The 24288-nt window shown below is 43.7% G+C and overlaps 1 protein-coding gene across 3 annotated transcripts in view; it reads left to right on the top strand.

The window, feature by feature from the left end:
- Positions 1 to 1306: 1306 nt before the first annotated feature.
- The window catches only part of GALNT6 (polypeptide N-acetylgalactosaminyltransferase 6), an 82286-nt gene continuing 59304 nt past the window's right edge, over positions 1307 to 24288 (top strand). The window contains exons 1-2 of one of the 3 annotated variants that reach the window (XM_088466354.1): positions 1307 to 1382; positions 22262 to 22842. In XM_088466354.1, the coding sequence (XP_088322480.1) occupies positions 22358 to 22842 (485 nt within the window). In that variant the 5' untranslated portion in view covers positions 1307 to 1382; positions 22262 to 22357. The other 2 variants (XM_088466346.1, XM_088466359.1) reach the window with 2 other exon arrangements.

Below are 24288 nucleotides of genomic sequence, written 5' to 3'. Positions count from 1 at the left end.
GACCATGTTTGCGCATTGTAGTTCTGCCACTGCAGATGCCTTACAATACCCACACAATTATTCATCGATCTGAGACGGGACGATATATCGCACGACGAATCAGTGTGTACCCAGCTTAATGTATCAAGTGCTCCACACACCTTCCAGATTGTAAGCTCATTCCGTCTTTACCGTCTGTTTCATGTCATTGCATGTAATGTGTCATGATTCCCTTAATGTTCAGGATTGTGTAAAATATCTGTGATTTATATAGGAAAATAGCACAAATTAGACTGTCCAACTTTAAATGGCAGCGGTGGGGGTGGCTGGGGTGTGAGTGGGAGAACCAATAACAAGCTGTATTCTCTTGATTGTGGCTTGTGATTGGGCCCCCCACTGACACCTCACCTGTGTTTTCCTCTGGAACTGTATAGGCCGGTACACACTAGACGATGTCTAGTGTGTACGAGCTCATTACCGATGGGACCTGGTGGGGTGCCAGCATCGGCAAGTGCATACACACTTGCCGATGCTGGCAGCAATGAAGCCAAATGCAGCATGGCCCCCGCTAATGATATTACCCGTCGGACAAGCATGCAGGGCCGACGGAGGATGTCACTGATGACGTGCGGAAGCGTGCATCATCAGTGACATAGTGGGTACAAACTACATGATATGGACGATATATCGCTCCGATACGCCGGATCGGACATATCGTCTAGTGTGTACTCAGCTTAAGAGGAATGGATGAAACCCAGTGATTTTACAAGATGGTAGAGCAGCTTTACACAGGCTATTTGCTCCACAGTCAGAGCAGAAAATACACATGGCTATACACCTGGTACATTCTCCTGTACTCACAGTTATGGTTTCTATAGGAATCCAGAAACATCCAACACAACACAATAACCAACACAAACAGTCTTTCCACTATCTCATATTGCCAATCACATTTATTATATTTTCCTACTAATTACCTATAATATATGTTTATATATATATATATATATATATATATATATATTTAAAATTAGCATAACAAATTTAAAAGTGAGATTGTAGCCTATGGGGGGGAAGGGGGTGTTACAATAAAAATAAACAATGTATCCAGTGCCTGAAACCTTTTATAGAGGGTTTTTTTTTAAAAGGAACCAATGATGCAAAGTGATATTATTAATATCGGAGCTTGTACCGTGAAACTACAAATAAAAGTAGGGACATGCATGAGTAGTCCACGTGAATGAGACATTTCTACATGACACATGGCTGGCATTATCAGTTGACATGTAATTGTAGAAGGTGTGGGAAAGCTCTAGGACCCGGAGGAGCTGTGTCCTGTCTCCCACTGGGATACACCTGTTTGGCAGCAGCAGCCTGATCAGTGTCCCTCCCTCCCCGGGCAGGTAATGCTGCCTCTCTCTATACAGTGCACTGACTCCTCCTGTGTCTCAGTAACATCAGATCATTTCCTGAGTGACTTACAGTAAGTGTGGCTACATTAGTCTGGCACCAGGTTCCTCTCTCTGCCAGTGCCTTGCCTGCTGCACCAGCACCACCCATCCCGTCCTCTGTGGCTGTGACTCTGATCCATCCAGACTCCCCAGTGTCTCACAGCTCAGGACAAAAGGTAAAATGACCCTACCCCTACCCCTATTGCCCCCTGCGGCTCCGTGAGGGGGACTTTTAACTTCATCCATTTCAGTTAACCCAATGTGGTATGAGGAGCCTGCAACACATTGCACAGCACAGAGTGTTAGTTCCTGTATGGGGACTGTGTACTTTCCCTAATGGGAAACGGTAATTGCAATTGTATGATTGTTTCTGTCTAAGTATATACATATCTATGTTATCTGCTCTGTGTTTCTCAGTGGCAAAGTTGCGTTGCTTACTGTTCAATAGTATCTAGGGCTTAACTGTCTACTCAGTGTGACTAAGCTCACCCCTCCCTTTACACGTTTGTCATTTCTAAACTTTTCAGCCCTTGTACAGAAAAAAGAGTAACTCAATGTACCTCTGACAAAACCTAAGATGCTGGCAGCAGGTTATGCAGTGTATGATTAAGGGAATGCAGAGTTAGGAAACATTTGGGCTGTGCAGTTGCTTGTGATACACATGAAGTGTCTAACTATGGAAATAGCAGGACCTAAATATGGAGTTGGTGGAAACTATACTCTGATGTCCTACTAGAACATGCTCATTGTATTAGTAATATATGTGGATCTTTCCTGTCAGGGGTGATACAGATCATAGTGTGATCAGATTAGCACAAAGGTTAGGAAACCACCAGCAAACACATTAGTAGTGACTTTTAAATGTTGTCTTCCTTCCTGCTAATGGCCTTTATGCACTCTATGTGGTTAATGGGCATTAATGATTTGATAATTTGAATATTCTATATTCTAAAATACTACTTTTCAGTTATTACAATACTCATTGGTGGGACCATAACATTGGAAGAGGTTTGCTCAGCTCTTCTATCTCTATTCTGTGCTTTAATACGGTATATCATGGAAAGCAGGTTAAATACACACTGAAGTCAATATGACCTAGGTTCCTATTCTGGTATTTGTATATAGTCCATTGAAGAAAAGGTGCTGCAAGTTTGTCCTGTTCACACCCTATGTTTTTTTTTTTTTTCCTTTTGCTTTTCTGACGTGGAACATTTTCTTTTGAGGTGAGCTAGAAAGGTGCTATTGTTCTCGTGACGGAGTTTCAGGCCACCTCATTGCCTAATGTCAGGCACTTGAAGGTCCATTCTAAAACGCTTGTGGAACATTTTACCTCCTTGTGTTTATTCTCTTAAGTGGTGCGGTACTTATTTTACTATGTAAAATCTGCCAGAGAATGGCTGTACAGCTCAAAAGTCCATATCAAGCTTAAGGGCCCCAAACATCTGCCGGCCGTTTCCATGATTGGACCAGAACTGTCATTCGGAAATGCTGATTGATGGCCATCAATGTTTGCCGATCTGTTGGGAAATCGGTGAAATTCTTCATATTAAAAATAACATGTTGGATTTCACCGATACACCGACCATGACATCTGGGGATAGGGGAATTGGCCTAATACATCCTTGTATAGGGGCCTTTCCTTTACATTCTGCAGTTTGCTCATGTCATGTGTATTGTGCCAGTGTAATCAGTGGATGGTGACTTTGTGTTTGGGTTCTAGTTAGACTTTGACCCTAATAACCAGCTCCTTTTACATTGCTACCTGCCTGATCCCCTTTTTACAGCTCACATACAGTAGAAGCAGCAGATAAAGTACACGGGCACAGGCATTTAGCCATCGAGCTGCCTTCCTTATTTTAATCCCTTAGAGCTGTTAATAAACTTAGAAGCCACTCTATTTTACCACCAGCTAGCATTGGCATATATCAAAAGTCAAGAATGATTTGCTCAGTCTAATAATCTCACATGATGTTAAGTTTTGGCCTACAATGGGGTCTAGCTCCTGCTTGTCTACGCTTTTGATTTCCCCTCTAGGAGACTGCACACTGCAAGTTAGAACCATTATGGGGCAAATTACTGCAAAATTAATCATTACACCCCTGATGCCCATTTGATTATGATGCAGGAGGGTGCTCAGCTGTTCTGAGCGTATTGGAGGACTCACTGAAATTCTTGAGTCACCCAAAAGTTCTGTGAGAGTAGAAATGTATGGTCCATCTACTGGTGCTAACCCAGTATAGTAGTGACAGCTAAGTACAACATAAGCAATGGCTGCACACTGTGATCGTTTTATTTATACCAGGACTTTTACTTTTACCTCTTTTACATCTGATGGCCGCGTCGGACCTGGGATTATGTTCATGCGCCCGTCCCGGGTATGACCCCGCTGAGACCCGTTACCGGCAGATGGCTTGACCCGGCACTAATGCTGGGTCGATGATGTCAACGCCATCACATGGTGAGCAGGCGCTTGAAAATTATCTCATCTCCAAGCGCCGACTCTTCCTATGAAGAGAACGGGACCTGGGTAGCATCGACCCCGGGTTACCCGTTCACACTGCATCACAAGCAGGGTTGAACACGCGTTCAACCCTTCTCATGACCAGGGTTGAAATGCTGGGTCGCTCAACCTGGCTTAATTCAACATGGCCCTTTCACACTGTGCAGTAACTCGGGTTATTGCTGCAAGTGTAAAAGAAGTATAAGGCTGGGCAGTTTATTTTAAAGTAAACTTTTCTTCTTGGTGTATGCAGAAAAGTACATTTGGAAATGGATTTTTGATTTATTATTGGGTAAAGACATTTCTATGTGAGATTATGAAATTGCTCCTCTAAGGTCCCTGTCATCCTCCTTTCTCCTTAAAACCAATGTCTAAAGTGGTTTACACACTGGGCAATAATTGAGCTGGTTCTCGACTGTTCATTCAACTTATCTCACAGGGGTCTCTCCGAGGTCCTGCGTCGGGGGTCTCAGCCCTGCACAAAATGCCGAAAAATGGCCGCTGTGGACATTTTTCCGGCGTTTTGTGTAGTGAGGAAATTGCCCGGAAAATGGCGGTCGTGCCATTTTCCCGGTGATCTGCACATGCGCAATAGACTTTGGGCCCACTCTAGTGCCTAGGGTCTACTGATGCTGCGGTTGCCGGCCAGATGCGTCAGTCTGCTGCCGGCCGCCGGGGAGAAAGGAGGGGACCCCGGATGGGGAATGAATACGGGCCCCCTCCTTTCTTAAAACGCCCCTGGCTTGACAGGTGATCTGGAGCTGAGGAGAAACCGAGATTCGTGACGGAGGGGACAAAGAAGGAATGGTGGATGGTCTGGCAGGTGTTGAGAGGAGGAGAGAGAGAAGCCCGGTGACTAAATAAGCCTCAAAAGAGGATCCAGGGGCGTTGCTTTCTAGCGCTGCCCATGAATTGAGGTACTGAGGGAAGAGGCATACACAGTCTGAACAAACTCTCCTATAATTCATCACTAAAATACTACAATTTTGCAGGGAGGTTATCACTTCATAACAACTGCAGTTAAACCCTGCCTAGCTCTAAACAGCATTATGAGAGAGACAACTAATGGTGCACACACACAGTCAGATTTCTTATCAGATATGAACGATAACAATTTAAAAAATCGTTCATATCTTTGACATGTAGGGCATGCATCGACCAATGATGCACGTTCCAGCATGTCGGACAATGATATCTGACATCGACTGTGTTTTCAGACAGATTTGGACGATTTTATTTTATTTTAATACTGTCGGAAATCGTTCATGACATCATTGGTCAAATCGTTCATCGTTGATCTAGCAAGTCTGACCGCGTGTATGCACCATTACTGCTACAGTAGCTCAGTGATTGGTGTACTATTGACAGACAGACGATCCACTTTTAAGTATAAGCAGCCAAACAAGCCTAAAAGGGGATCAATTCAGAACTCTATTATGTATAAAAAGATCTAGGAGAGACATTTGTATACAATTGACAGCACAGTATCAGAATCTCGTTATTGCAAGAAAGGCTGATATAATACATGACTGCAGATGAATAATTAGTGCTATTACCAAGCGGCTGTGTATATCTACCGTCATCTACTCAACAGCACCAACCATACAAAATAACTATTTGTTTAATGCTGGGTACACACGGCCGATATATTGGCCTATCAATCGATCGGCCAATATATCGTGCCCCCGTCGGCCAGTGTGTACAGAGGATTTGTCTGTGGATGACATCGTTCAGACATATCGCATTGGCTGTTCTGCGCAGCCGATGAACAGATATGTCTGCAGACATACCTGTCCATCGCCAAGTGTGTAGGGGCGCCGAGAGGGGGGATGGGGGGGGGAGAGCCGCGAGTGGGTACTAATTACCCGGGTCCGACACCGCTCCCCCTCCCTCTTAGGTTCACAGCAGGGCTGCACTGGGAGGCTGTCCAATGCTGCTAAAGTAGCAGCCGGAGAGTCTCCTATGCCACGGGGGGAGCGATTACTCTGATCGTGCCCCCCCACTGGCTGTGCGCCGGGCTGAGGGGCACACATCGCCCCCCTCCACAGCACCCCAAATGTTTTTTTCTGGGTTTTTTTTTTCCCAAAGGGGGCATGGCCACGAGTGCCGCAACTAGGCCACACCCCTTATCCGCCCCCAGGCCGGCCCGACCCGCTGCAGCAGTGTATGAACCACCATCAGCTGCAGATATATCTGCAGGTCACTCGATCTGCAGATATATCGCTATAGTGTGTACCCACCTTAAGAACCTCTTTATTCCAACAATCATCTCCAGCAACTGTAAAAAATAAAGATCAAAACCGCTCTAGTCATATAAATACTGTAGTCTGCACCCTGAACAAAAGACTATATATAAGTTAAATGACTAAACATATATTCCATATACAGATGTGTCCACAGACATCTATCCTCCGTGTGCTACACATAACGCGGGAGCTCTGTGTGAGCCTGTAGCGCTGAGTCTTTTTGTACGACTTTTTACCTTCAAATGTGTTATACGCACAGCAAATAGCACAAGCAGCTTATGATGATTAAAATGATATGCAGCATACCTATGTTCTCTGTGGGTGTATCTGCATACGAAACGCTACGTCACAGTGTTACAGCCGCTCCCACTGTAACGTAGTGTTTAGCATGCAGATACACCTGCAGACGCACAGAGAACATAGGCATGCAGCATATCATTTTAATCAGCAGAAGCTACTTGTGCTATCTATTCGCATCGTGGTGTACATAGGTAAAAGTGAAAAGACGCTCGGCAGTACGGAGTCACGCCAAGGCATGGCACGACTAGAAGGGCTGTTTAGCGCGCAAGGAGGCTAGATGTATGAGGACACATCTGTATATAGGTTTTATTGCTACAAGCATTGGAATTGCATCAAATGATTTCCCAAAAACTTTTGACACTATTGACTGTGATTTAACTCTGTCATCTTGTAAAAGCTTTAAAGGAAGTTGCAATGTTGTAACTGATAGATTAATAGTTGTTTATATTGATGTATGTTAATCCACATGTATGGATTAATCATATATTTAATAGCTAACTGTAAAAACATATGTATGTTGCAAATCTACAACTGGAACCTTGCTTTCCAGTTTGAAGAGAGGGGAGCAGTACAATAAAATACTTAAACGTTCGTGTGAATTTCACTGAGCAAATAAGAAGACATATGCTATATTGATACTGTAAACATATATGCGTATGCAATTGCAAATACAATTTGTTTAATGCCATTGTAACCCTCTTATATTTAACTTCTGGGGGTGTTCCCAAGCCCACTCAGTGGAAGGGGTAAAAGGTCCAAGACTTGGGTGGGGGCACTAAAGGGGAAAGAGAAATAAATTGGTGTAGTAATACAGGGAAAGAGTTTATCCCCACTACATGTATCTGGCAGACAATGTCACTGAATGTGAATCCCATTAGTGAGAAGCTTTTTTGGGGTTAGGGGTGTGTGACTAACTACAGTTTGCAAATCCAGAGTAGCCCACTAATGCAGTAGTTTAAAGCAAACTCAAACTGGCCATTTTGGAAAATGCCAGATTAGTCTTTACTTTGATAGAGCATAACAAAGTTCAAATATGACTTTAAAAAGAGCTCAGTCGTTATCAGGAATCCAAGGGTCATTCATGCAACCAATCTGGCCAAGGTAGTGAGCTTCCTGCTGTATTTTTTATTTTCCTCTTGCCTTTCTGTAAATGTCTCTTCATCATTTATGATTCTGGATTACCATGGCAACCACAGTCACATGGCACATGTTGTTGTTGTTGTTGTTGTTATGAGGGTAATGTTGTAATGAGAGAGTGAGAGAGCCTGTGTGTCTGACTGACAGACATCTATGTTGCTTTCCTGAAAGAAGATAATTTGCAGCAGAACAGTTCAGAAAAATGACTATACAATGCATGCTTAAAAGCTATCTGTGTGAGATTGCTTCTTTAGAGTGTGGGAGTTTTAAGGGTAGATGTACTAAGCCTTGGAGAGAGCAAAAGTACCAACCAATCAGATCCTAACTGTCATTTTTCAAACACATCCAGTAAACTGACAGGAACTGATTGGTTGGTACTTTCTCTCCCCACTTTATCTCTTCCCAGTGATTAGTGCATAGCCCCTTTAGTGTCTTGCAGGACAAGAAATGCCCATTAAGTCACAAATTTCAAAATAGAGAGACAAAGTAAAGTGTGCCACTCCTTAGGATAAACAAGAACGACCTCCTCCTCCTCCAATCTGATCCCTCACAGTGTCCCCTGCGGGGAATGCGCAGAAGGATGTCAGAGGGGCTTTTGGGTCATAAACCTGGAAGTGTCTCTATCGCAATGGACAGCTCTAATCGGGTGTGCTTAGATTTTTTGCGATTTTATTTGCATTTCTCGGTACATACCGGAGTATTTAATGCCAGTATGTACCTGATAAGTAGTGGAATGTACCGCATTTCATATGCGATGCTTAGTACGTCCCGTCCAGAGAGAGAAAGTGGTGAAGTTGCACATAACAACCAATCGGTTACTACGATTTCATACATCTCCTCCTCTATCTCTTATCTGACTAGTCCCCACCCCTACTGTATTTCTCTTATCAGGATGTTGTCATTAGGTCCACATATACAGTGTCGATATTCATAAAGCTGATGCCACATTGTCGACAGTTATGATGTCAGTATTGTTAAGGGAAGGTTAGGGATAGGGAAAGAATACATACCGGAATGCTGGAGCATCACCGGTCCCAGAAGTGACAGTCACATGACTACTGGGTCCCAGAATCTGTACTTGAGCCGCTGCAGCGGACAGGAGCCAATAAGTCACCGATGGACCACCAGGGACGATATGTGGACATTCTAACATGTCAACATTTCATCAGTGTCTGCATGATAAATGTTGACATGGTCAATGTCGACATCTTGACAATGACCAGTTGGCTGTAGTTAAATGCACCTTAAAATATAATACATTAAAATTACTGTGGGGAGATGTATGGAGCCTCTAAATGAGGCTCCATACACATTATAAAAAATGACAATTGGTTGTTATGAACTTTTCCACTTGTCCTCTTTAGGAGGTGTCATTCATCTCCCCCAATATTTGTCTATCAGGGACAATTTGCCTGCATTTTCCTAGGAGCATTTAACTTCACATTGGGTTAATGTAATTGTTCGGGAATATGTTATATGTTTAAGGTGTCTTACAGTAACACTTTTGAGCTAGACCGTTTCAAGGCTCAAATAACATTTTATGTCACATATTTCCCTTTATATACCGTCTTGTACAAATTGTTAAATATTTATTTTGGCAACTCATTTGGTCAGGCTCATTTCTCGTCATGGCTTATTTGTAACCATATCTTAAAATGTTTGACTATGCCAAAAAACTTTAGGCTCTTCAGAAGCTTTGAGTAGAGCTTTGTGTTCTAATGATGATCAGTGGTAATCTGACCTGTCACTTTTTACGTTGCAGAGTCAGCAGTATCATACTGCCACGTCACATAGCTAGGGAAAATGTATCCGAGCAAGGAGTTCCCGAGAGCTGCAAAGAGAGATTCTGCAGCTTTCCTATGGCAGAGAGGGTAGCTGGGTGGTGATTCCCCAACCTTGCTCTTTATTTGTTACACTTAATCAGAGTGTAGTGGACTTAGGGCCTGATTCAGAGCCGGACGCTCTGAATCAGTGCCCTCCTACCTATTATTGGAGCTTCCTCCTGGCCGCTCGCATAGCTGTGGGTGACCACCCACCGCTTATGCAAGCGGCCAAAAAGATGGTTGCGATGGTCAAGACCATCGCGACCATCGGGCTTGTGACGAGACCCTGCGGTAGGGTCTCGCTGCGCAAGCCCAGGAGTACTTTTGGCTCTATCAGAGCCAAAAGCACTCCCACTGACATCACTAGTGATGTCAATGGGGCCGGCCCCAGACGGTAGGCGTTCCCATGGGAACGCTTCCGTCTGGGCAGCAACACCCCCGTCACGCCCACCAAAGGGGGCGTGCTGTCACTCACCATCGACAGCATGTCCCCTTTGGTGCGAGACCCATAGCCGTCGCTATTCGGGTCTCGCGCATGCGCACGACGGAGCTCCCTCCGTCATGCGCACTAGGGCACCACTTGCCAGCGCTCAGCACTCGCGAGCGGGTCTGAATCAGGCCCCAAGCCTGCATTCTCATGAAAGGATAGTTATCAATTGAGTAGGGACCACTGGCATGAATAAGGCATGAGGCACTGCTTGTGTCTTGTTTGACAGTTCTAATTCTACTTCCTAGTGATGTAATTAACAGGGTGATCCTGTATCCATCAGACTATTGAGTGTAGCAGTATTTCTTCTTAAACTGATAATTTTTTTTTTTTTTTATTATATTATATTGATATATTAATCTATATCGATAAGGTATCCCTTTTCTAAACCTAAAACAACATTAAAATACAGATTGACTTAATGCTTAAAATTCATAACTCTAAATGTACAGAAGGAATAGAGGACAGATTTAACAAATTAAATAAATAAATAAAACTGTTATGGTGCATACTCACGGGACGACTGTCAGCGATAACTATATCGCTGAACGATCTCCTGGGTGTGCTGGATGATCGATATCGATCATCCAGTACACCACCAATGACCCGCGATATCGACCAGATTGGCCTGCATGCACGGGCGATGGATGATACCATTATCGTCCATATGTGCCCGCACATCGCGGGTCGTTGGTGGGTTGAAGGGGACCAAAAAAATGCACGTTATCGATATCGTTATCCTTCATATTGAGCATTTTAATCGTCCCATGTGTACGCACCATTACAGTTGGTGGCTGACTGTAGTTATAATGGCTTGTCTGTTATTTCAAAACAAATGCTGCAAAGTGAGTGTTTTGTTTTTCTGTTTTTGTTTATTTAGTCTATAAAAAAAATATCAGGACTACGATTCTCAATGTGATCCAGCCACTCGGACCTCCTCCAAATGGCCAGATCGCATCCAATGTTGCCATCTATGTTTATGGTGATTACACTTGATCCTGTTTCTCAGCTCTCGGGCTGAGGAGCAGGACTGATACATTCTAGGACTCTCCTAATTTCAAGTGATCTTGAGAACTGGACAGGTGGCAATCCTATTTACACAGGCCAAGGCAAATTGTAACTGGTCTCACAAGTTCCCTTACAGGGCACAACTGACATAACCCTGTTATTAGAAACCTGTTTGTTTCCTTGTTCAGATGGTGTTTTTTTTTTTTTTTTAGTCTTTACAAAACAGGAACTGCTCTGACCAGTATGTAACATCTGAGAGTTATTGTTTTTATAATGAAATATCCAAAACCATAGTACAGTTGACAATTCGCCACCTAAGCCAAAACACACAACTATCTGAACCACAATGAAGGATGTTCATCCATTGCCTTGAAAATACACATTACCCATATCCTGGGAAATGTCACTGTCTCTTCTCCCATGTTCATATCTCAGAAGTTTCAATAATTCTTCAGCACACACATAACACAAGTGACATTGATTCAGACAATAAAATAATCATGCTATTGTGTAAGGAAAGATTAATATTTGTGTGCAGCTCAGGAACTACGAGGGAGATATGAAACCTAAACGGGGCAAGAGAAGGTGTTCACCATAGCATCCAATCAAATTCTAGCTGTCATTTTAAAGAATGCACTAGATAAATAATAGCTAGAATCTGGTTGATTTGGTATACTTGTTCACTTTAGAAGGTTTGGTAATGCCTTTTAAACTAATTGCCACTTTAAATCTAGAGACTATCTCGCCAGAATCACCCTGGCTCCTGCAAATCGTGGGCTATTACCTCTGGCCCAATGGCTTTCTAGATGAAAGATGCATCATGTCCTAAATACACCTACAATTCTGGGTACATTGAAAGCTTCACTGCTTCTCTGAAACAATTATAATGTTACTTTTATAAGCATGCATTAATAAAGGGTTAATTACTAGCAGTGGAATCAGTATGATTTGACCTAAGTCTGGCAGTTCAAATCCTGATGCCTGAAGACCGTAAGTGAAGATCCCGATGCGGTAAGTAAATTAACTAACCCTAACCCTCCTTTAGGGGTGTCTAACCCTAACCTCCCCCTCTAATGCCTAGCCCTAACCCCCCCCCTGTAAGTGCCTAAACCTAACTCCCCCCTCCCTGCAGCCTAACCCTCCTGGGGAGGGTGCCTAACCCTAACCTCCCCCCGGGGGTACCCAACCTCCCCTTCCCCTGGGCTAACCCTCCTGGGGGGGTGCCTAACCCTCAGTCCTCCCACCCCCCCTCCCCTTTGCGGCTGTCCGTGCCCCCTGCCCATTTTACCTTCGTTTGGTATATCAGGCTCCCGGCGTAGGAATAATGATAGGCGCCGGGACTTCGATAACTATCATTTAGAGTAGAACCCGTGCCGGGATTTAACTGTCGAGAAGCCGGTGGTCGGCATTCGACCGTCGGCTTCCTGACTACATACCCACTAGCAATATGTTAATCTTAACTACAGTCCTGACTTTTACAGGACCATTTTGGAAATTCTACATTTTAAGGGAAGTTACCTCAAGGTGCGTATCCACTAGCAATTAGTAGAACGACAGTACGATTACAACATTGTAATCGTACAGGCGTTCCTCATCCCCCTGTAGTTCCTACACTGAACAATATGTTGTTCAGTGCAGGAACCCTCCCTCATCCCCGAACATGCTCAATCTGTCGTTATCGGCAGATTGATCGGCATGTTCAGGCAATTGTTTTCGACATCAATCAGCGGGAGCGCGCATCACTGGTCGTTTTCAACATTTTAATGCCTGATTTGTGAACAATTAATGAGCGATTGAACGCTAACTATGTCGTTATCATTCAATCGCTCATTTTAGTCGCCTAGTGCAGTGGTACCCAAACTGTGCGCCGTGGCACCCTGGGGTGCCTCGGGACACTTACAAGGGTGCCTCAGGTTTGTGGTCCAGCACCAAATCAAATTATTTAAAAGACAATGTAATGTAAATATGTGGACAAACATAAGCGCAAAACCTGTCCATCTCCACATAACTGAACCTAAGGATGACAGGTAAGCACAATTTACTTCACTTTACTACTTTGCAATTGAGAGATTCAGAAAAAAAATGTAGTAAAGTTAGGGGTGCCATGAAAACAATACTGATACTATAGGGCGCCGTAATTCACAAAAGTTTGGGAACCACTGGCCTAGTGGATATGTGGCATTAGTCAAAAAGGTCAGTCTGTGTGTTTTATATTTTTAGTATCTACTGTACCAGACACAGAATAAAGTGCCTTAACTTGTGTTTGTATCTGTTTTTCAGAATGGCAGTCATAATTAGTGCATGACCAATACAGATATTTAAATATTTAATTAAAACTTCATTTTGAAATCAATGTTTTGGCCACTACTCACAGGCTGGCATCTTGATTTGTATGTACATGCAATAAATGATAGTAGAGAAACACTTTGCTGCTTATTCATTAAATTGGCTAATTAGGAAGGCGGGATGGTATTTAAAGTAATTTAATATACCTAGTTCATTATGATCTACATTTTTATTTTAAGTACCTTGATTGGTAGAAGTAAGCAAACTGTGATTTTGGTTGCTTGGTATTGATTTGTAATCACTACATGTTATACACCCTTTACAATGCCGTTTCAATCCGGTTTATTGTCTGGTAAACGCGGGTCGCGGCTCAGTGTAATACCGCTTTTCCACGGGTTATTGCCGGGTCTCCCCCAGTCGCGGCTCAGTGGAAAAGGGTCCCAGAAAAATAACCCTGATCAAGAGACCCGGAAATCCAACCCAGGTAGCTACAAGGGTCCGATCAAGAATGGACCCGGATAATGGTGCGGTGTAAACGGAGCAACCTGGGTCATGCCTAAATTGAGCTGATTGGTGGTTGTGTAGCAATCACCTCCCACTTTTACGGCCTCACAAGTTTATCAGGGTGGACCAGGGTTCAGTGTGAATGGGCTGACCTGGGAATAATCCGGATCGAGGGTGCAGTGTAAACGTTGTCTTACCTATGTTGGACCATGTCCGAAAAACCCAGGTCGGAGCCGGGGTTTTTGTCGGAAAATGTGAGAGAAAAGGAGCCAGGGTTGGATTTCTGGGTCGAGTGACCTTGCGATCCAATCCAGGTAGCTTCCAGGGTTTAAAACTGGAATTACCTGGGTATCCCTGTAGTGTAAACGGGTAACCTGGGTCGTCTGACCTGGGTCTTGTTTACAGCATGGGGGAGATCTGGATTTCCCACCGCTTTTGAGATAATGTCATCTCCGAATACCGGCAGGAGAGGAAAACTGCACCCGTGTGCAGTATAAACGGTGCTGACCTGGGAATAACTCCGGTGTGAACAGTGTTCCACATCCCGGGTCAGACCCAGAACTTTAGTGTAAGAGGGGTATTAGAGGAGTATGTCACATCTATAAAGTTATAGTAACCTGGCTGCACCTGTTACACCATTTACTGATTCATCACAGTAACAGCTGATGCTGAGGGGTCTGTCAATCATGCTGCAGAGTGGGTCCACACACAAATTAACACTGCTTTATTTACTAGTTAGCTATATAACCGCTATAGATTATTTTCACTAATTCTGGCATTCCAGATGCATCAAATGTCTGAATCTGGTACAGATAAGCAAACTGTACAGGGAAAATAAATGTATTTTGTCCTTTTGTATGTTTTTCTCATTACAAAGAGGGTGTGGTAGATTCTCAAAGCTAGTTGGCATTTTTATAAGTAGACCTTTGAGCTATGTATTAGAGACCTGCTCAGGGAGTGTACACGTGGTTCCTTATTATACCGGGGTTTATGGATTTTTTTGTTACCATGCATGAAGTATAAACTGTAGTTATGTGGAATAAGTAAGCATATAAATGTTGTACAGTAATTACATGCAAGTTTTTATTAATTGCTTGGTATGAGGCTTCAGCATAACACCCGCCTGCTCATTTACAGTTGGAGGTTCATAAAATAAAATGTTTGCACGCCTCTCAGGAGCAGTAGAGGTCCTACAGCACCACAGCCTGCCTAAAACTGTTTTTCAAAAGTACTGTAGGCAAGCATGTGTTACTTTCATGGGCAAATAGTTTTAATAAGTGCTTGATCATTGCGAGATTTCAATAGACTTTGGGCCTAATTCAGAGCTGAACGCTCTGACCAGAGCGCTCGCTCTGAATCAGGGCCCTCCTCCATGAAAATGGAGCGTCCTCCTGGACGCTCGCATAGCTGTGGGTGACCACCTACAGCTTATGCGAGCGTCCATGATGATGGTCGCGATGGTCAAGACCATTGCGACCATCGGGCTTGCGACGGAGACCCTGCGGTAGGGTCTCGCTGCCACAAGCCCTGGAGTGATTTTGGCTCTATCAGAGCCAAAATCACTCCCACTGACATCACTAGTGATGTCAGTGGGGCCGGCTTCAGACGGTAGGCGTTCCCATGGGAACGCCTCTGTCTGGCAGGCACGTCCCCGGCACGCCCACCAGAGGGGGCGTGCTGTCAATCAACATCGACAGCACGCCCCCTTTGGTGCGAGACCCAGAGCGATGGAAAGCCCGTCGCTCCCTGGGTCTCGCGCATGCGCACGACGGAGCTCCCTCCGTCGTACGCATGCGCAGTGGGGAACATCGACCCGCTTGCGAGCGTACTGCCGCTCGCAATTGGGTCTGAATGACCCCCTTAGGCCGGTACCCAATTGGCCCTGAACATTATTCGGGCGCCAATGGATTTGCTGGGACCATCCAATTAGCCCCGAAAGATGCCATTTATTGGGGATTCTGTTTTTACCGGCCTCAGGCAGGCGAAAAAAAAACCACACAGGTTTCATGGATACTCTGTTTTCTCATGGAAAAAAAACTTGTCTCTAATTGGATAGCCGGATAATGACCATTGGGCAAAAATTGCGATAACCACATGGTTTTTTTTTATTTGTGAGAAAAATGATCAAGGCTAATTGGATACAGCCATAAAATCCCCCATTTACTGACGTGTTTATATCGTTAGTTCCCAGATTTATTGGAATAAGACGAAGACTATTGAATACTTTGTAGATGAATTTAGTAGAAACAGGATGTGCAGAGACTATGTCCTGGTGACACGTTGGTGGCCAGTGAGTTGGAAAACAAACCTGCCTCTGACAAATACTGTTCCTTTTGTCAGGGTTGGAACATGGTTATTAGTCAGTTTAAAACCCAGCTTGTGCACAAAAAAGACCTGTGACCATTTGTCTGGCTTGAGGTTGATTTGTGTTTAACTAATGAACTGCTGAGAGTGTAAACAAATCTGTTGCTTAATTTATTAATGAATCTATCGCCATAATGCAATTTTCTTAGGATCTATCTATAGATATTACTGATGTATGCAATGTTTCTTAACAAAAAGGTATCTTAATTAGATTTGTCTCTTTCGCTGATCCACTGCGTTTGCTCTCTTTACATAACTTCTCTTAGATTGTAAGCTCTCGTGTTATACTCCTGTCCTGTAAATAGTTATTCCGAATGCGCAGTGGGCCTGATGGGCCCCCCCCCTCAAAAAAAAAGACCCGTGAGCCGAGACACTCTACAGCCACTCCACTGAGCTGAGACACGTGGCTCGACTCTGTTCAATGTATCGCTTTGCCCATCACTACTGGGCACACCCTGCAGTGTTCAGAGCCACCAGGAGTGTCCGGGCAGCTCTCTACTTTCTCCTGCTAGTGGTCTCACCCCTAGCATGACATTGGGTGTTTGAGGGCGGGGTAGCAAAGGGGGACAGATCTATGGATGGCCATAGGAGGTATGTCCATCGCTGGTTACCATCGATGGCACACAACCATCGATGGCTTGCACCCCTCGATGGGCACCGCTGTGGTGGGGGGCTGCGGGGCTTAGTCATCACCAGGGGGCGGGGATAAGATGTGTCCCATCCACAAAAAAAAAAAATCTGCTCCCACCCGTCCATCAATGGTAAAACTATTCAACATCTGCCATAAACCATCGATGATTTATGGCCACTAGGCCATCCCTAGTGAGATCTGCTTCAGCACTAATTGCGATATTCATTTCTCTAGAAAACCAAACTGTGCTATAGAGAAAATTGATAGTCCGTAGACGGCAAATACTGTAGTTTGATAAAGTTAATTTCTGTTTTAAGGACAAATGGGGTGAAATCCTTCCATACTAATCTTATAGGAGTGGATTACTGTCCTGTTTTTAAAAGTGTCAATTTAAGATTAGCAGCAGCAATTTTTTAAACTGAGCAGATTTAGACCTGTAGTTGTGGTGAGTACAGGATTAATCTGTGCTGTGGAACATTGTTCATACTTTCAACACCGTTTTCCAAACAAGGCTGCAAGGAGATTATAAATGGATATAAGTTTTGGCATGTGTTTGTCTACCCACCTGTATGTTCTTCTGTTTTTTTTTTTTTTTTTTTGAAAATGGTCCTGGGATCTCACAAAGCTCCAAAGTGGAATCAGACACCACCGCTTAATTCTAGCTTTTCTGGCATGCTCCCTATAAAAAGAGAAAGGCTTGGCCCCATCTCCAGGAGTTAGAGAATCCACCCTTTGTTTCATTAAACCTGTAGGTCACTTCCTTTAAAAGTACAAGATGCTGAACTGGTTGGGGATCAGCCGTCCAAAGCACTTGCTGTGGGCAAGTTAACCTTTTTATGTATCAAGAACAGTGTTGTTTCAGATAAGATTGTCTTGGGACTGGTAATTCGCAGGCAGTTAGTACTGCAGTAACAGTAGGATGAATAGCAGTGCCTTTAATCAGGCTGAACACCATAGTCTGACCTGCCAAAACCAAAGTGCAGGTTCTTCTCCCCCTTACTTGCACATATTTGACTTTTTATTTGGTGACCTAAATTTTCATTTTCAGTCTAGACCACTGCCTTTGTTAAGTGGATGAAATAAAATATACACAATAAGAGCCACTACATAGACAGGTCACGGACCGTACAAAAGTACATACATGTGTACTTGTCTCAAACCACCCTGTCTAGTATCGGCAATCATTCCATTGGCAAAGTCATTAAGACCACATTTCTTTCCTTTGCTGACAAACAGCGCACTCACTTATCTACAAATGTATTCACTATTAGGCATTAAAAAACCCAAATGTTTGTCTGAGCTTGTTTATGCAATTTTATGCCCTAGTGACCAAGAAAGCACCAATTTGTGTCAGCGCAGAGCTTGTAAGCAGCCAGCCACAAGCCGTTCTCTAGTGCTGGTGACCGTCATCAGCACGTGTTTGCTCCTGCCCTTGACATCGCAATTAAAACGTCTCTCTCAGTTCCATGTTTGTTTGTTTTCCCAGTTTGAATATGCGCAAAAATACATTTTACTGTATTTGTAGCACCTTCGGCCCATTTGATTTCTGTGCAGGCAGGTGTAAGTAGCAGAATAATGCGGATATACATATATGTTCATCCGCTATTTGGGACACGGGCAGTGCGAATTCAAGCACCAACTGGGATAGCGCATCAGGCCTAGTCACTGCCTCAGCATGTACTACCAGCGAGTGTAATAGTTCCACAACAGTCGAAGAGCCACAGACAATCCACCTCTGAGGTATACTCTACACTACCAGACAACGCAGACAATATAGATGGCTTTTTTTGGCAAGAGTTTACTTGGGTTCTATTTATCAAGCCTACAACATAGGCAAACGCAGGGGGGGTTTCTGGTTGTCTGGAAACCCCCTTCCCCAACCACACCATGACCACTATAAGGGTATATAATTCAATTTTACTATGAAATAATTAACACAATCAGTAATTTGCTGACACCTTTGCACCAACTAGGAGATCTGGAAAATGTGCACTGTTAGGGGTGCACTACTATAGACCATCTAAAGGGAAAATAAATAATACTGTATAACATACACTATCCAGTGGACAAGGAAACAAATGTGTACATATATGTCCAAGGCAGTGCTAGGATCTTCTGCCGCTCCCCCAAACACCCAGATTTTCTTCACTGCTCTGGAATGATGCCCACATTTGAAATAAAAACATTCAGCTCAGGCTAGATTGCCCAACTGGCACATCTAATGGGTTAACTATGTTTGCTGGCCCTGTATATGTCAGAATGATGACATACACTGCACTTTGTATGACACATATTATAGCTGTTAATGATGCCCTCTTCATGGACTGGCCAAGTTCGCTCTACAATCAAGCATTTGGAAACCCCCCTCTAGAAATCCTGCGTTTGCCACTGTACAACGCCCTGTTAACCATGCATAAACCATAGTTTCTGCATGATTATAGCTGAATTAATAACAGCCCTTTTTATCAAGCCTAAAACGTGTTTATCAGCAATATATCCTGCGCTAAAGGCAGGAACACGGCTATTGTGCTATATATAAAGCTCCTTCCAGCTTTTTCAGTGCGTGTCCGAGGGTCAGTAACACTTCTGGCAGTGAAAATCTTCATCACTACTATTAGCTTATTGAGCCAACTGTCCTGAAACAAGGGTATTGATAATTAGCCCTGACACCCTGGCAGAACGCTAAGGGGTATATTTACTAAAGTGTGGGTTTTTAGAAGTGGAGATGTTTCCCATAGTAACCAATCAGATTCTAGCTATTATCTTCTAGTAGGTGCTAGATAAATGTTAAGTAGAATCTGATTCATACTTGCCAACTCTCCCTCATTGTCAGGGAGACTCCCTGAAATAGCAGCTACAGTATCTCTCTGAAGAGTCCAGCAATCTCCCTGATTCCAACTTACCCCCATTATGAAGCTGTTAAATGGGACCATTAGTATCATTTCCCTGCATTGGTTATAGGGTACAATGATCCCTATGGCTATATGCATTTTCTGAAAGGCATTAGTGTGTTTTCATGAACAAATAGATCTTACTAACTGATTTTAGTCTCGTTTATTTTTGGATGGAAGTACATTTTGACACGTCCCTCAGATGTAGCAGTACACGCCCACTTTATCACCGCGCTCATAGGTGTCGCTTTCACAGTCTCCCTGAAATGCTTTTTCAAAAGTAGGCAAGTATGATCTGATTGGTTGCTATAGGCAACATCTCCATTTCTAAAAACCAGCAGTTAGGTAAATATACCCCAAACACATACTTGCCAATATTCTGGCTGCCCCATGTGGGAGGAGGCAGCCAGCTCTGCACAGCGAGCGGGCGAGGGTTGGGGAGCAGCGGCGTGATGAGATTACCAGCATTCTGTAGCCAGGGGTGGGGCCACGATGACGCGATTAAGCTCTCCTCAGACTGGCAATTTATGGAAGGTGGGAGTGGACGCCGGCGAGGGAGTGTTGGCGGGTGGTGCAGGCCGGGAGACTTGCCCGCACTTCCAGGGTGCCGGGAGCGACACTCTATTTTCGTGAGGCTCCCAGCCATTTCGGGAGAGTACGCAAGAGTACCCGAACAGTCATTCTAGAATATTAACTGTCAAATATAACAACAATAAAAAGTCTCCTGTGACTTACATGTACATGTTAGACTTTCTGCTAGTCCGTGAGCATCCTTTTACAATGTAGTGTTTTTTTGTGGTTAGAAGTTCTGTTTATAGAAGTATTATGAGGACTACAGCTACTGACTGTGCTCTCATAAACTACATACACCTACTCAGTCTGAATGTCTCTCTCATTGTGACTTCAGATCTTTATTGAGGTTATACTCTACTTTCAATATCCCTGGCCTGAAATTGATCACATCACATGCCAGTAAAAGATTATTCTTGGCCTCCATTGCACTTGTTTTTATTGCTTCATTATCTTTGTTGTTCTGTGGCTGTAGTGCAGGCCATACATGGTGCAATAAAGCAGCCGATACGACGGATTGATACGATTTGGCTGCTATATCGCACCGTGCATGGGCATGATGCCGGACCTAGCGCACACCCGTGGGGTCATACATCGCACCCCCTGATTTACTGCAGATTCAGTCGATGAGGGGATGCGATGTGCTATCCCATGCAGCGCTATGCGGGTGGGGGGGAAGGGAGAGCCGGCATATCGGGTGGACGACCACCCGATCGCACCGTGTGTGGGGACCACACGATATGTCGGAGGCCAGATTCCCCCCCCCCCCCCCCCCCCGTCAAGTCGCACGGTGTCTGGGCTGCTTAATACTGAAACTGTGTGAGTGCTGTTTTCTGGCTGGTTTGGTGTCATGTGTAAGACTGCACTTGTACCAAGATGATTGTGAGTGTTGGCAGTGCCTGAACGAGTACTGTTGCACCGTGTGCGCTGCTATGGGTCCCTACTCATCTGTAGAATCCCCCATGACACTCGGAATTCTGCCACTGGCTAGAAGGTCATTGGTAACTTTAAAAAATTTGAGTAAATAACTTTCTCTATGGGGCTGATTTATTAACCCTCAAATCAAGTAGTCATGGTTGTTTCCGCATGATTTAGGTATCTTTTAGTTTCCATGCAATGTAAGAAAAGCCTAACACAGGATAAAACTATGCTTACTTGCCAACCTTTTGGTTTGTGGCCTCAGAGAGCACCATTTAATGGTGGTCAAAGTGGGAAGGTAGGGGGTTGTGACATCACAATTCCTATCTTTGCAGGTCTACCTCTGCAACGTTTTGCTACAATTTTGCGTCATTATGGTTCATCGATGGGGCCGCAATGACATAAATCACAGCAAATCGCATTGTGTTGCCCCTTGCACAGCATGCAGGAGTGTTGCCCACTATCTGTGGAGCCAGGAGAATTTCCCCAAGTTCTGTAGTCTTACGGAATTTTTATGGAGGTGGCAACTATGACACTGCAGTACACAGATGGCATTCTTCACAGGGACTGTTGTCTGTGCTAAATTCCATAGCTTCGCAAAGCTTAGCTTGTCCAATTCTGACCCGATTGGGAGAGCATTGTTGGAAAGGAATCTTCAGATCCCTCCCCTCTGATCTGTTGGTACTTTTTTGCATGCATGGCCATTGAAGGCTCAGTGCCACCAGTAAAGTGATAGCGATTGCTGTGTCTTTACTGCAGGTCTCTTCGCTGGTGTAGGATGTGACCCGAGCTGCTGTCCTGACATAGGATTATTAATACATTTCCATATAAAATCATATATTAGTGCAATATGTGGTGATCAGAATGTATGGTTTATGGGGGCAGATGGATAAATACCTACAGTATGTCTTGCAGCTGATATGTATGAAAACTGTCCCACACTTTGTATTATAGAAGGGTTGCTGTTGTTGCTACTGACAAAAAAAAAAATAAAAAAAAAATATATATATATATATATTTATCAATATAATATAATATAAATTAGTGCCTAGCTTAACAATCTCATTTATAGATCCAGAAGTCTGTTAAAAGTAGCTACTTCTACCTACAAGTGACCTGATGCTACATTATTTCATTTAAATAATATATATATTATTTTTTTCTAGGTTCCTTGTCTTATTACTAATGGAATAGAAGAACCATTTGCCTTACTCTCCGATTCATTCTTACCGGGCTTGAAAGGGTTTTAAAAATTTCTCAATATGAGATTGTTACGGAGACACACGGGGCCCCTAAAACTTGCTATGGTGGGGATCGTCTTTGTGATATTTGTATTTATTATGCACAAAGACGTAGGCAATGGCGATAAAGATGATCCCTGGTTGAAAAACATTGTTGAAAGAAAAGATCAGATGCTGGATATGATGATGGGGGCAGTGAATAATATCCGAGACTCCATGCCAAAACTCCAGATAAAAGCACCTGTACAGCTGGAGGAGACGGAACAGAAAGCAAAGTCCTGCCTGCCCGGATATTACACCCCAGCAGAGCTCAAACCATTTATGGATCGACCACCACAAGACCCAAACAGCCCCGGCTCTGATGGAAAAGCTTTTAAAAAGGACAAGTGGACTCCAGAGGAAACCAAGCAGAAGGAGAGTGGCTTTACCAAACATTGCTTCAATGCCTTTGCCAGTGACAAGGTCTCCCTGCACAGATCACTGGGACCTGACACTCGGCCTCCAGAGTAAGCTTTATATCCTCACTAAACAGTAGCGTAAGAAAACACGTATTATATTTAGTGCTCTGAGATTATGTGCACATTACAATCACACAAGTCATATAGATTAAGTAGTGCAGTTTTTTTTTTCATTGTTCTATATTTATATAAAGTAATGATCTCTATGGCAGTATCTCAGAGCCTGCGTTTGGCAGTTGAAAACACCTGACTTCCTCCTTTTCCCTCATCTATGTTTTCTTCTTAGTATTAATCAGACCTGAGTTTGTTTCTTTGTTGCAGTGTATGTGCACTGTCCCTGCTTTTGACCTGACATATTTTAAAGGTCTATTCGGCAATAGTGACGATGTTGCCCAGGATATTATCGGGCAACATGGTCACAATTCTTGTTTTATCAATTGTTAAACTTGATGTAAGCTATTCAGCAGTTTTTAGTGCAAGCACAGCGGTTGCATTAACACGCTGTCCATGCGATGTTACAGAAGGCATTGTTTTCAGGATTCCCGAAAACAATACCTTCTGCTTCTGCCCATGCTCAGTCATGCGCTTGTGAATTAGTCTCTGTCCCTACTTATGGGACCGCCGACGGGTAAGTCACTCTAGAGCCTGTCAAAACTTCCTAAATTGATTGACATGTGTACACAGGCTTTATAGTAGCCTGTGTACACATGTCTACATCAGTTGAGGCAGTTTTGACAGGCTTGCAGCTGTACTTACCCATCGGCGGTCATCGCAAGCAAGGATGGAGACCGGGCAGAGTTTGTGTGGTCTTCTCCATTAACCCATTGCTGAATAGGGGATTTGCATTAAAAAAATTCGGAAATTAGAGTTTCCGCATTTTTTATGTAAAAAAATCATTGCCGAATAGATCCCTTAGTACCTTATCACCGCCATCTCCAAAAAATGCACAAATCAAGCCGTTTTTGTTAGGTGTTTAATCATGAGTAGGGGGTCAGGAGGGGTCATTGGGGCTGTCTTCATTCTCTGGTGTGTTTTGTATTACATTTTTCAAAGTGCACCTAGAAATACTTTTTTCCCCTCACAAGTACAAATGCAAGTTATACTATAGCACAAGGTTTGCATTTCCTGCACCCCAGATTGCAGTCAATCCTTTTGCAGGCTTCAATAAATGCTCTTTCTCAACTGGCATTTGCTCCTTTTTAAAAAATATTTTGTCCTGCAAAATTAGGCACTTTTTTTGTGCACTGAACAAGGCACAACCCTATCATACTTGCCTTCTCTCTTGGAATATCCAATAGTCTCTAAACATTTGGCTAATTCTCCCAGGAGCGTAGACCAATCTATCAGGTCCCAACTATTTCCCCAGTGAAATGAGCAGTCTGTGGTTTGGTGATATCATTTGCCACTATTTGCAGATTGGTGCAATGGAGGCTGGTCCATGATGACGCAAACCACTTTTACAAGCCCCTGTACTCCCCCCAAATTTACAACTTG

The sequence above is a fragment of the Taudactylus pleione genome, unplaced genomic scaffold, assembly GCF_031769625.1.
Source record: "Taudactylus pleione unplaced genomic scaffold, aTauple2 ptg000065l, whole genome shotgun sequence".
Classification (NCBI taxonomy): Eukaryota; Metazoa; Chordata; class Amphibia; order Anura; family Myobatrachidae; genus Taudactylus; species Taudactylus pleione.
Note: the sequence above shows the minus strand (reverse complement) of the source record. Positions and strands in the feature narration are given on the sequence as shown.